The 12,783-nt window shown below is 41.6% G+C and overlaps 1 protein-coding gene across 2 annotated transcripts in view; it reads left to right on the forward strand.

The window, feature by feature from the left end:
- Positions 1–12,783, forward strand: part of EPB41L4A (erythrocyte membrane protein band 4.1 like 4A) — a 350,398-nt gene that overhangs the window by 325,353 nt on the left and 12,262 nt on the right. For both annotated transcript variants that reach the window (XM_089684738.1, XM_089684739.1), the window contains 4 exons: positions 2,174–2,293; positions 6,033–6,080; positions 8,533–8,601; positions 8,953–9,063. In XM_089684738.1, the coding sequence (XP_089540864.1) occupies positions 2,174–2,293; positions 6,033–6,080; positions 8,533–8,601; positions 8,953–9,063 (348 nt within the window). The remainder of the gene's footprint in view (positions 1–2,173; positions 2,294–6,032; positions 6,081–8,532; positions 8,602–8,952; positions 9,064–12,783) is intronic.

A 12,783-nucleotide genomic window follows, 5' to 3' on the forward strand; every position in this document is an offset into this window, starting at 1 on the left:
TCCATTAAGTTCTTGCAGGAGATATGGTAAAAGAAATGCGCACTCACCCGATGCGAATAATAAATGCGTAATTAGTAGAATTATATGATAGTTGTAAGATCTGCCAGAAGCCACCTTTAAAGTGGGCCACGTGTGCAGCCTGGAAAGAGACTCCCTCCTCTGGACCTGGGACTGCCCTGCAGCCGTTCTCCGGATAGGATCCTGAAAGTTTTTTAGCTCAATGCAGAGCCAGATATATTGGACTCTTAACATTAAGAATCACACAAGCTTTGTGGAATATTATATATCCTCCATACAGGGGTGGACTGACAACTCATGGGGCCCCTAGGCAATAGTGGATCATGGGGCCCCTGTGTCCTCGCCCAAACTCAAACCACACCCAAAAAAGCCTATGAAAGGTATTAGGGGCATCTCATGGGGCCCCCTACTGACCTCGGGCCCTCGGGCAGTGCCTGAGTGCTCGAATGGTCAGTCCGCCCCTACCTCCATAATAGGTATTCTCAGAACAAACTCCAACAGAGGGATTTCCCACACATATTTTTCTCTGTTCATAAAAAATGATGTGTATCTAAGCATACTTCCAGTCTGTGGAAGAATATGCTTAGATACACATCATTTTTTTTATACTAATTGCACATTTATTATGCTCATCTGGTGAGTGCGCATTTTTTTTACCATATCTCCTGCATGAACTTAATGGAGTATAATCATATGAAATTCTTCAGATATCACTTGGGCAACAGGATCTTCACGTAGCACCATTTTCTGACTGGTGTCAGATTTTCACCATTATATGAACTTTTTTCTGTTTTTTTACTTTTTTAGTTGCACGCAATATATTGTGCTTCTTATCATAACGAAGGACTTAACATTTTGTATTTATTTATTTCATCACGATTATAACAAATTTTTTAGCTCTGCACTTATTGATTTTATAGGATACTACCTTGACCACACACCCAGTATTCAGACCCAAGCTCAAATTTTGCTCAGTCACTAGTGATACATGATCTCCAACACACATCCAACTTTTCATTATCTATGTTGCTAATAATGTCTGTAGTCCAGAACATGTAGTTTATTCTGAATACCAACATCTCCAGTGGGATCTACAATGCTTGTGCCTGTTCTTACTTTGCCTTAACATCTTGATGCCCACAATTTGTATATTAATGTTCCTTGGCATGGTTCCCTGTCCTGAGAGGGCATTCATTTGCATTTTGTTTTATAACTTAGAGTGTGAAGCTGACAGCCCCTGGTCTAAGCTGATGATAGGAAGCCAATCAGCGTGGTTCCTGATCATGTGAGCTCTGTAACAACCACAACCAATCATGGTGATCACATAGGTTTGTTTACCAACAAAGCTACTTGCTCCAGTTCCTGCTGTGTCTTGCACAGAGACAGGCACAATAATAGCTGAAGCTGGCAGCCCACGCTGTCACAGTGCAATACAGTGAGTAAAAACTGATTTAAAAACTGCTAATGTGCCAATATAAAAAAAAAACACGTTTTAAACATTTTAACAATTTGTCTGGGCATCTAGGTTTCATTGACACTTGGTCATGAAGAAGTTAATTAAGCCAGTCTGGGTGGTACAAAGCAAGGAAGGATACAATGACCAACTCATTAGAAGTACTTGTTACGTAAGCTATGCCTGACCAATCTACATCATTCAACTACTATGTTTAGGTTGAATTGTTCAAAACATATTACAAAACAAACAAGAACATTTGATGTAAAAGAGTGTGTACAATGTTTAGCCAACTCTACAATCTGCTTAAAGATAATTTAAAGTGTCCAACATGTCCAGTAAGTATTTCATGAACCCCTTTGGGGAGACCTTGCTGGTAGAACCCTGAAGAAATCTAATAGACCTACAGATGACTCAAACCAGCAGCAACTAAACACTCCAGCAGTGTCAGTCCAAATGTAATGTATATGGTTCATTGATCCAAAGTGTAAATTGACATCTCTATTATTTTGGTGTGCTTATAAATAAAGTGAAATTGTTTCCTGCAAACCAGATTTCCTGTATTCCTCTGAGCACTCGAGATGCCCTGTTTTATTGGTTCCCGGTGGGTGTGGGAGCAAAATTACACAGCAGTAGTACATTAGTCACATGACTGCACTTGCTTACACTTCACTGAAAACATAAAGAATATTTTTATTGCAGGTTACGGCAGGAAAATGACATGGTGGATTCTGCTCCACAGTGGGAAGCTGTTTTAAGAAGACAAAAGGAAAAGAACCAGGCTGACCCGAACTACAGGAGATCCAGACATCGATCTCGATCGTACGTTAAGTGTATTCTAGCTGCATTTAAAGCTTCATGAAAACACACTTCTGTTTTTGAAATTCTCATATAGTTTCAGGTTGTCTGTGTGTAGCGCTACTCCTGTAGGAGCCACAGGAGTACTGTCCAGGTCCCCTAGTTACTTTGTCCCATAGCCAGACACATAGGCTCATTCACACATTGCTCCAATAACAAATTCTAGGAGTGTTGTTTTTACTTTTGGAGAACTTGGATAGGGATGAGGAAGAAGAGTGGGATACTCCAAATATAGGAACTATGTACACTTGAGGCTTTATCTTCAGAGCAAGATATGTCAAAGTCAGTGCTGGAATCAAACAATGGACTTCACCTTTAAGGCAGTGGTAGAAAGTAGTAGAAAGTAGTAGTAGTAGTAGTAGCAGTAACTTCTTTAGCACCTCAGAACAGTGTCCCTTTAAAGGTAGGCAAGGTGAACAAAGCTCTACGGAACACCAGCCAGTGTTCCCTTAGCTAGATCCGCAGCTGACTCCCTAGCACCACAGGGGGTTAAACAGCACACAGTCTCTAAGATCCTTTAGGGGTGTCTGTACTCACAAGGTCCAAGAACAGCTGGATGTTTTCCTCCATGATACCAGACAAGATCTTCAGTAGGCAGCCCCTCAGTCAGCATAACCAGGTCTCAGTATTCAGGCCCTCTTGTCACCCGCCTGAGGCTGCATGGCAGTAGATGCCTGGGAGTGAAATGTGCCTTGTCCCAAACTTGGGCCATCCAATCCAGCAAAGACCCAGAACTCTATGTGCTCACTGAATAAATACAGTTTCACAGCATGCCTTAGAGCCCCTCTCTCTGGATAGGCTGAGGCTGTGTCAGTATTCATGCTGCCATCTGTATAACGCCACACCTATCATCCAGAAACCTTTATCATCCAGAAACCTGGGTATAGAGGAAGCTAGGTAGACTAAGAGCAGGTGAGCACAAAGAGCAGACCTAACTAAATGATCACAGCTCACCAAGTACAGTGTGCTAACTACGCTTTTTCCGAGCAAATATTTACAGCCACTTTGACTACAAGTTACAAATAAATTTACCTACCAAATACATAACTAATTCTATCTAACTAACCTAGCACCTATCTAGGAGGGTGCTAAACCTGATCATCAGAAATTATTGAATTTAAACTAAGCTTTAATTCACTAAACAAATTATTGTGCTTGCTTCTGATAGATACATGACCCCCAATGATGGGAGTTGTACATTTCCCGGTCTTTAGCACAATCGGATAATATGCTTGCACTTTCTTTGACACATTTATGTAACTGCTAGTATATTCATAAGGCGTGTTAATACATGTACTAGACAATGCATGCAAAAATGTAATTGACATTACTTCCTTCTTCTGTGTTGATATTGGCAGGGGCATGTGTCCTCCATTTTTAAACCTGTATAGACATAGAATGTTTTACTTTATCTGCTTTGATATACAAAATAGTTCTCCCCTGTCAACAACTGATTACAGATCTGTAATTTTTTATTGACAGGTGACCCTGCATACGCAAGGGAGCAGTTGGATTTAATTTACAATAAGCTTTATTAAAAAGGAACCATTTTTTCATAGCCAGAATTATTAGACTTCATGATGTACTCCTCCTCTGATATATTAGACGTTATAATGTATTACATTCATATGCTTGTGAATTTGAAATGATGAACATTTTTTTAGAATAGATGCCCTTCAAGGCGCCACTCCTACCAGCTCAGCACTTTTGGCTTGCCCAGTCCACTGTTCCAGTTCTCTTGAAAATACTATGTCATTTACAATCCTTGAACATCTGTATTTGTACAGGGCTAGTCTCTCTCTGCATATACCAGTACAAGGTTTATCGATCATCAAGTACTGCATTTTGGTTAGTAGGGCATTTGCAGAAGTGCCCTTTACCTGCACATTTGTTTTTTAGTAGTGGCAGACTGTCAATGCCAGCAGCACTGAGCAGGAATACGCATGCAGCTTAGAGTGCCTTCTGCAAAACCTCTTTGCATTCCTAGGTAGATAATTAGTACAGGCTTAGAAAGGCAATTCTAATAGTAAAAAAAATGTAAGCAATGAAAGCATATATTGCATAACTTACCTATACAGCCTCTCTTGAAGAGCAAATGTAGAGGTAGAGTCTTTAGCATCTGACACTTCCAGATGTATTTGATTTTTGTGTACTACCTCCGTGTTTTCTACCTTTTAACACTGGGCCTCTATGTCACAAGCGTGTCTGCAGAAGAAACACTGTATGTTATGGTATGGTAAATTTACTAAAAGAAAATAGGCTGGTTTACGAAAGGTTGATCTACCAGACTGATTTACTAAAGACAAATAGGCTGTTCACTTTTTAAGGGACGTTGCAATTTTCAAGTGAATTTGGTGAAGTTTCACTTTGCAAGGAAATCCCCAGTCTTATACAAGGAAAATAAAAAAACAGCATTTTTGCTCGCACGTAATTAGATGATGGAAGCAGGATTTATCTCATTCACTAAGCTCTGGGGAAAATTTGCTGCAAAGTGAATAGCCTACTTGGTTTTAGTAAATCAACCCCATTGCATACTAAATCATGAGCAAAGGGAAAAAAAAGAATTGGATTTTTGCTTGCACAATTGAATGATTGAAGTGAGCACATCTTCACATTCATTAAACTTACTGAACATTCACGTTGCAAGTGAACATACAATTTAAAAAGTGAACATGCTCTACCAATCCTCGTGTTCATTTAAAGTATAACTCCAGGTTAATGGCTAAGTCCACAGTTGAATAACACATGTACATTTTTACCTGTTAAACATTTGTAGTTCTCTTCAATCACCCCTGTGAGAACTAAACTTACAAATCCTGCTAAGCAACAGGTCACAAGTACATTTTTAAACTGTATTTAGCTGTTTGCATGAAGTTACGGCTTTGTTTTTTAATTTTTTTTAATAAAATATAGGTATACACCTATATTTTGATAACTGATTCTTTAAAACTGTGATTCACTCAAGCAGAGAATAGCAGCTACTATCCAGAGAGTGGTTATTTTGTTTGCTCATTTTACTCTGGTCATCCTGGCCCAGTGGTTGGGTTGTCCTGTTCGTTGGCTTCTAATTAGGTTATTTAGTTTTGTCACGTTGACCTGTGTTACACCTAGCTGGATTTTTCTTGCAATTCTAGCTACTGTGGTAAAGGATATAGCATATTATTTCTTTTCAATAGTTCATATACACATTTTAGGCAAAACTTTGATGTTTCTTTAGTTAGTATTTTTTTTACTGTCTTTACATTATCCACCATATACAAGCATTAACTTCTACTTGGCATCAACATCAAAGGGTAATTTATACAGATAAGTGTGCTTTACTGGACTGGATCCCATCGGTTTAATGGCTGCCATCATTGTCCATTTTCCAAATACATTTCACAGCCTGTCCAATTAAAGGCTAAAATAAGTAAGCTATGGCTCTGCTGTGTCATTGAGCAGCTTGACAACAGAACTGAATTCCCAGAGCCATGAGGTCACCTTATTGGCTTTCATTGCCATAACCCAGAGCTCCCACCCATCAGCTGCAGCGGCTACTGACATAGGGAAGGCGAAGCTTAGAGATCACATGACCACACCTAAAAAATTGAAAAAGAAAATGTTAACAAGCAAGAACATACATGTAAATTATGCCTATATACAGTATATAACCATATACCATGTATGATTTATTTATGTATTTATTTATTTTATTATAAATCAGGCGGAGCCCAGATGTTCAGGCCAAGGAAGAATTATGGAAACATATTCAGTAAGTATTTATTAGTTAGATATAAGTCTTCTGGACAACCATGAGTGTTTTCTTTCTATCTCAAACATGGAAAGGTTCAGCCTCACACGGTATCTTATTATGATTTTGTGTATAATAACAGGAAGACTGAAATCCATCCACCCATGAATAATCACATTAATAGAAGGCCATCATAAATTGATAGATGGTTCACATTCAAATCAAATTTCAAGGGACAGCACAAGCAAAATTTGTAATTGCGGTTTCTTGTCCTGGTAAAACCAGTTGATGAATTCTTGTAATGAAGGTCCTTGTTCAGGCACTTCCTGTTATAGGGTGCCAGCACTCTATCCCTGACTTCCATTTAGGCTCCTGTGTTGTCGCCCTGTAGCGTACACTTCTGACTGAGACCTCAGGTGGCTGTTTGAACACATTTTACACAGCGATGACACACTGTTGTCATTATTAGAAAAAGTTGCCTGAGCCATGGCATGCAGCCATTACTGGACAGCATGTAAACAGTGGTTGCAGATAGGCTGCAAGAAATCAGCAGCACTGAGATGCAGCAAAGGCTGAAAAAAGATTAAGTAGAAAAGTAATTCAAGCAGAATTCCAGTCTCAAAAAATAACTAAAAGTCAGCAGCTACAAATACTGTAGCTGCTGACTTTTAATATAAGGACACTTACAGGTCCAGGTGTCCGGTGATGTCCGAACCTGAGCCGCTTTCCTTAATTGGCTTCGGGTGCTGGTGCTGGCATCTTAACTAAGGGAACTGGCAGTGAAAGCTTCCAACTTTCCCACTGTGCATGTGCAAGCAGTGCTGCACATTATGATTGGTCCCGCAGTCTTCTGGGACCTGTGATGGGGTAAGGAGGAGGGACCGGACATCGCTGAGCCGGAAGTGTGAGCGGGTACCTGTCAAAACCAGGTACCCACTCCCCCTCCTCCCCAAAAAGTGCCAAATGTGGAAATGGAGGGAGGATGCCAACAAGCAGAACTTCCCCTTTTAGGTGGGGTTCCACTTTAAACAGCTATTTTTGTATGATAAACAGTGATTTACCAAACTAAATGCCATTCAGTTATCATCTGTGTGAATGCCAAAGAAAAGTTCTATTATATTATATTTTTTTAGTAAAACAGATGCAAACTCCTGACTATAAGTTTCTTTGAGATAATTTTGGGATGTTTTTTGAACTGCAGTTATAATTCCTCCCAGGCCACACCCCACAGCAGTCTTGGGACTTTAGAATGTCTAAATAATGGATGCTTTTACGGGAAATAACATGCCTAAAATATGTTAAATACACATAAAATTCTATGGGAAGATTGTTGTTGAAATAAATAGTCTGGTGTCTGTGTCGGGCCAGTTCATACCATGCTTGCACATGAATCGCACAGGAACGCACTGTGTTTGTTTGCGATTCACATGCTGTTCTGTGAGGTACAATTTCAGCCCATTCATTTTGAATAGGTGAAAATTGCACCGCACTGCACCAAAAATAGTTATTGCACTGCTTTTTAAAATGCACAGCAACCAGATTGCATAGTACAAAAGTACAATGCAATCCGGTGTGGGCAGGTGCGGGCAAAGAAACTGCTTTGAATGGGCTAAAATCGCACCACACTGCAGCAAAAGTAGTTAATGCACTGCTTTTTAAAACTCACAGCAACCAGATTGCATATTACAAAAGTACAATGCAATCCGGTGTGGGCAGGTGCGGGCAAACGCACTGCTTTGGGGTGTTGTTAACTTTGTATTGACATCTGCTGCAGATCGCAAATGGAGTGAGTTTTGCATGCAGTGTGATTTGCACAGAAATGCACAGCACGTTACTGTGCGATTCATGTGCGGCCATGGTGTGAACCGACCCTTAGGGTTTACATACCAGCATAGGAGGTCTGCATAGGGCTGTACTAAATGCACCCAATAAACATGTAGGAGAGTTCACACTTTCATTTGTGTCTCACATGCTTCTCCCAGACACTGCAAATCACAGTGGGAAGGTTTCCTGTACAGAGGCAGTGCTTCCAATCCAGAAAGTATTGTCAGGACTAGGTCAGGTGCTGATTGACAACCTACAGGCTTTTCAAACAGAAAAGGTAGTGCTAACAAGCACAGTCTACATGAGAGTGGCAACTGTGCTCTGAATTCAGGAGCAGTGCAGCATCATTCCCACACCATCAGTGGAAGCTGTACTAGGAGGATTTAACTAACAGGCTGAATACGTATTTGTGTGATTTTGCAAGAGGACTAAGAGAACTGTAAGAGCAGATGTACTTACAAATAGGTGCTTTAGCACATATTTTATTTTTTATGAGCGGACACAGTTCTTCTTTAATAACACTGCACAATTACACCCAATTATATTCTATTTATAGTTATTTTATTCCATTTTCAGTTAAGAGCTCATTTGGAATGTTGACATGGAGAGAGCCGTTAATGTTGATTTGTGCAAATTGTTCATTTTACAGGAAGGAACTTGTTGATCCCTCAGGCTTATCTGAAGAACAATTAAAGGAAATACCATACATGAAAATAGAGTAAGCCAGTTCACCTTATATGCACCAGAATGGATTTATATAGATTGTTTTACAGTGAACTGAAAAATTGAATTCCAAACAAAATCATGTTATGTTGTATATGTAAATATGCAGATGTGTGAGAGTCAAAAAGTATTTAAGCATTTGAATATATATGTATATACTGTATATTTTTCATTGTGTTCACTTTTTGTACAGAGTTGTGTAATGTGTTGGTGTCTTCAAGTAGAAAATGATGGTAATAATAATAATTTTATTGTTCACTTAAAAGTAACATGCTTAGTGATCACTTTAAAGCACGGCTATTTTCATTTAACAATGTGTGTGGAATTTTGCTTCCATCATCTTTAGGACTCAAGGTGACCCCATACGCATCAGACACTCCCATTCCCCCCGCAGCTTTCGCCAATACAGGAGGTCCCAGTGCTCAGATGGTGAAAGATCTGTCTTGTCAGAAGTCAAGTAAGTTTCTTGGGGTAGTAGTACTTAATATTTCAGTACGATTGGGGAAATCTATACTACTTAATGTGATGATGGGAAAAAGCCACTCAGTATGGTGTAGTACCACTGTTGTTCTGTTCCAGTAAGGTAAAGCTCACAGAGAATCCATAATACCAGGGTGACAGGTGAAAGTCACTTATGAAGTAGTAGTGTATCATTCCAGTAAGATTAAGCGTTAAGTCCTTGCGTGAAACACGTGAGTGTGTTCCTGATGGTTATTTATTAAAGAAAACAAGGTTGTTGCATCCTTGTGTGTGGCTATGCCCTTGAGATGCAGTTGTGAACAGCTATATTAAAATGAGCCAGCATCTAGCACTCCGACAGTAGATATGGAGTCCAGAGTGTGATCCCACCTGGAGCTGTATTTATATGCATATAACATATTTTAGTGTGGGCAGTGAATGATTAAAATTCAGTTTTCGAGAACAATGAACATATAAAGGAGATGTGAAGGATCAGCCAAAGAAATCATCATGCACCAACATCACCTACATGAAGGACACCTAAAGTGTTCCTTAACCCAATAGAAAAAATGTAGAGTGCCATATGTTTAGTTAGCCATGGTTGCTCCTGTGTGTCTTAATATTTATTGAAAATAACTGCCCCATACACTTCCTTTTTGAGAGTGGCTACATATACACTATATTGCCAAAAGTATTGGGACGCCTGCCTTTACATGCACACAGACTTTAATGGCATCCCACTCTTAGTTCGTAGGGTTCAGTATTGAGTTGGCCCACCCTTTGCAGCTATAACAGCTTCAACTCTTCTGGGAAGGCTGTCTACAAGGTTTTCGAGTGGTTCTATAGGAATGCTTGACCATTCTTCCAGAAGCGTATTTGTGAGGTCAGGCACTGATGTCGGACAAGGAGGCCTGGCTTGCAGTCTCCATTCTAATTCATCCCAAAGGTGTTCTGTTGGGTTGAGGTCAGGACTCTGTGCAGGCCAGTCAAGTTTCTCTACCCCAAACTCGCTCATCCATGTCTTTATGGACCTTGCTTTGTGCACTGGTGCGCAGTCATGTTGGAACAGGAAGGGGCCATCCCCAAACTCTTCCTACAAAGTTGAGAGAATGAAATTGTCTAAAATATCTTGGTATGCTGACACCTTAAGAGTTCCCTTCACTGGAACTAAGGGGCCAAGACCAACCCCTGAAAAACAACCCCGCACCATAATCTTCCCTCCACCAAACTTTACACTTGGCATAATGCAGTCAGGCAAGTACCGTACTCCTGGCAACCAAACCCAGACACATCCATCACATTGCCAGACAGAGAAGCGTGATTCATCACTCCAGAGAACACGTCTCCACTGCTCTAGAGTCCAGTGGTTTCATGCTTTACACCAATGCATTCGACGCTTTGCATTGCACTCGTTGATTTAAGGCTTGGATGCAGCTGCTCGGCCATGGAAACCTCTTCCATGAAGCTCTCTATGCACTGTTGTTGTGCTAATCTGAAGGCCACTTGAAGTTTGTAGGTCTTTAGCTATACTGACTCTGCAGACAGTTGGTGACTTCTGTGCACTGTGTGCTTCAACATGCGCTGACCCCTCTCTGTCATTTTATGTGGCCTACCACTTCGTGGCTGAGTTGCTGTTGTTCCCAGTTGCTTCTGCTTTGTTATAATACCACTAACAGTTGACCGTGGAATATTTAGCAGCAAGGAGATTTCATGGATGGACTTATTGCACAGGTGGCAACCTATCACGATACCACGCTTGAATTCACTGAGCTCCTGAGAGGGACCCATTCTTTCACAAATGTTTGTAGAAGCAGTCTGCATGCCTAGGTGCTTGATTTTATACACCTGTGACCATGGAGGGGATTGAAATACCTGAATTTAATGGTCTGGAGGGGTGTCCTAATACTTTTGGCTATATAGTGTATATAGGATAACTATAGGTCAAATGTAGCCACCCTTCTATGACATATTCCCATTACAGGCTAAGGTACTACATGTTGAAGCAACTGGCGCAGTGCAGTCGCCTCCTTCTAATAAGCAGGCTAATTTCTGCAGAATTGAGGGGCAGGCGTGCACATTGCTGGAAGCAGATGCAAATAAACTTGACATGTAGAATAGGGTCAGATAATTCTTTAGGCACCTCCATAGTACCCTCAAAATGTACATGCCATTACTTGTATGTGTTACAGTGGGTTTTATTTTAATAAATCATTGCCTGCACTACCTCTGTTGCTGGTAGAAAGCTGGGGACTCTTTTATTCCTGCAGAGGGATACAGCAGTTCTGTCTGCAAAAGCCAATGACATTTATTGAGTCCTGGCAGGCTGGTTTCAGAAGCGGATTGATACACAGCCCCTACTGCCTTCTCAGCCAATAGGAAAGCACTGTACCTGCCCTCTTCCCCCACCTACCTCCAGCTGGATGGGAGGAGGAGACACTGACAGCACTGCCTGCTATGAGGGGCAGATAGAAGAGGCAGACAGATTCTTCAGTCCCTGCTGGGACATACAGTGAGTTATGGTTGCCTACACTTGGTCTAAAGAGAAACAAACAGCTTCTGCCAGCAGGAAGAGAACAGGCTGGGTTCTACAGCAGAGCAGCTCCAGAGAAGATCATTTATCCGATCCATCCAGGCTGTATTCTGACACCGGCAAGGCTTGAGGTAAAGATCCTCCGTGGAAAAGACAGAACACACACATCCTGCATTCCTTTCTGTTAGCACAAGTCATGGTTCTGACTCTGACAGAGAGAAAAGAATGTAGGATGTCTGTTTGTTCCGTTCATCCATCCATTCATCCTTGCTTTATATTTAACATAAACATTTCTGGTGTCACAATACAAGAAGAATGGATGGAAAAAAAAGATTGTGTCCTCTCGTGACAGGCATTCTTCAACCTTCTGCTTCCCACACTTGTATGTAGTACACGAATGAACCCTGCATTGTGTGCACAGCGCACTCCTGAACCCTGCATTGTGTGCATAGCGCACTCCTGAACCCTGCATTGTGTGCACAGCGCACTCCTGAACCCTGGATTGTGTGCACAGCGCACTCCTGAACACTGCATTGTGTGCACAGCGCACTCCTGAACACTGCATTGTGTGCGTAGCACACTCCTGAACCCCGCATTGTGTGTGTAGTGCACTCCTGAACCCCGCATTTTGTGAGCAGCGCACTCCTGAACCCCGCATTGTGTGTGTAGTGCACTCCTGAACCCCGCATTGTGTGTGTAGTGCACTCCTGAACCCCGCATTTTGTGAGCAGCGCACTCCTGAACCCCGCATTGTGTGTGTAGTGCACTCCTGAACCCCGCATTGTGTGTGTAGTGCACTCCTGAACCCCGCATTGTGTGTGTAGTGCACTCCTGAACCCCACATTGTGTGTGTAGTGCACTCCTGAACCCCGCATTGTGTGTGTAGTGCACTCCTGAACCCCGCATTGTGTGAGCAGCGCACTCCTGAACCCCACATTGTGTGTGTAGTGCACTCCTGAACCCCGAATTGTGTGTGTAGTGCACTCCTGAACCCCGCATTGTGTGTGTAGTGCACTCCTGAACCCCGCATTGTGTGTGTAGTGCACTCCTGAACCCCGTATTGTGTGTGTAGTGCACTCCTGAACCCCACATTGTGTGTGTAGTGCACTCCTGAACCCCGCATTGTGTGTGTAGTGCACTCCTGAACCCCACATTGTGTGTGTAGTGCACTCCTGAACCTTGCATTGT

This window comes from Staurois parvus, unplaced genomic scaffold (genome assembly GCF_062004578.1).
Source record: "Staurois parvus isolate SC_StPar_1 unplaced genomic scaffold, SC_StPar_1.0 ptg000354l, whole genome shotgun sequence".
Lineage (NCBI taxonomy): Eukaryota > Metazoa > Chordata > Amphibia > Anura > Ranidae > Staurois > Staurois parvus.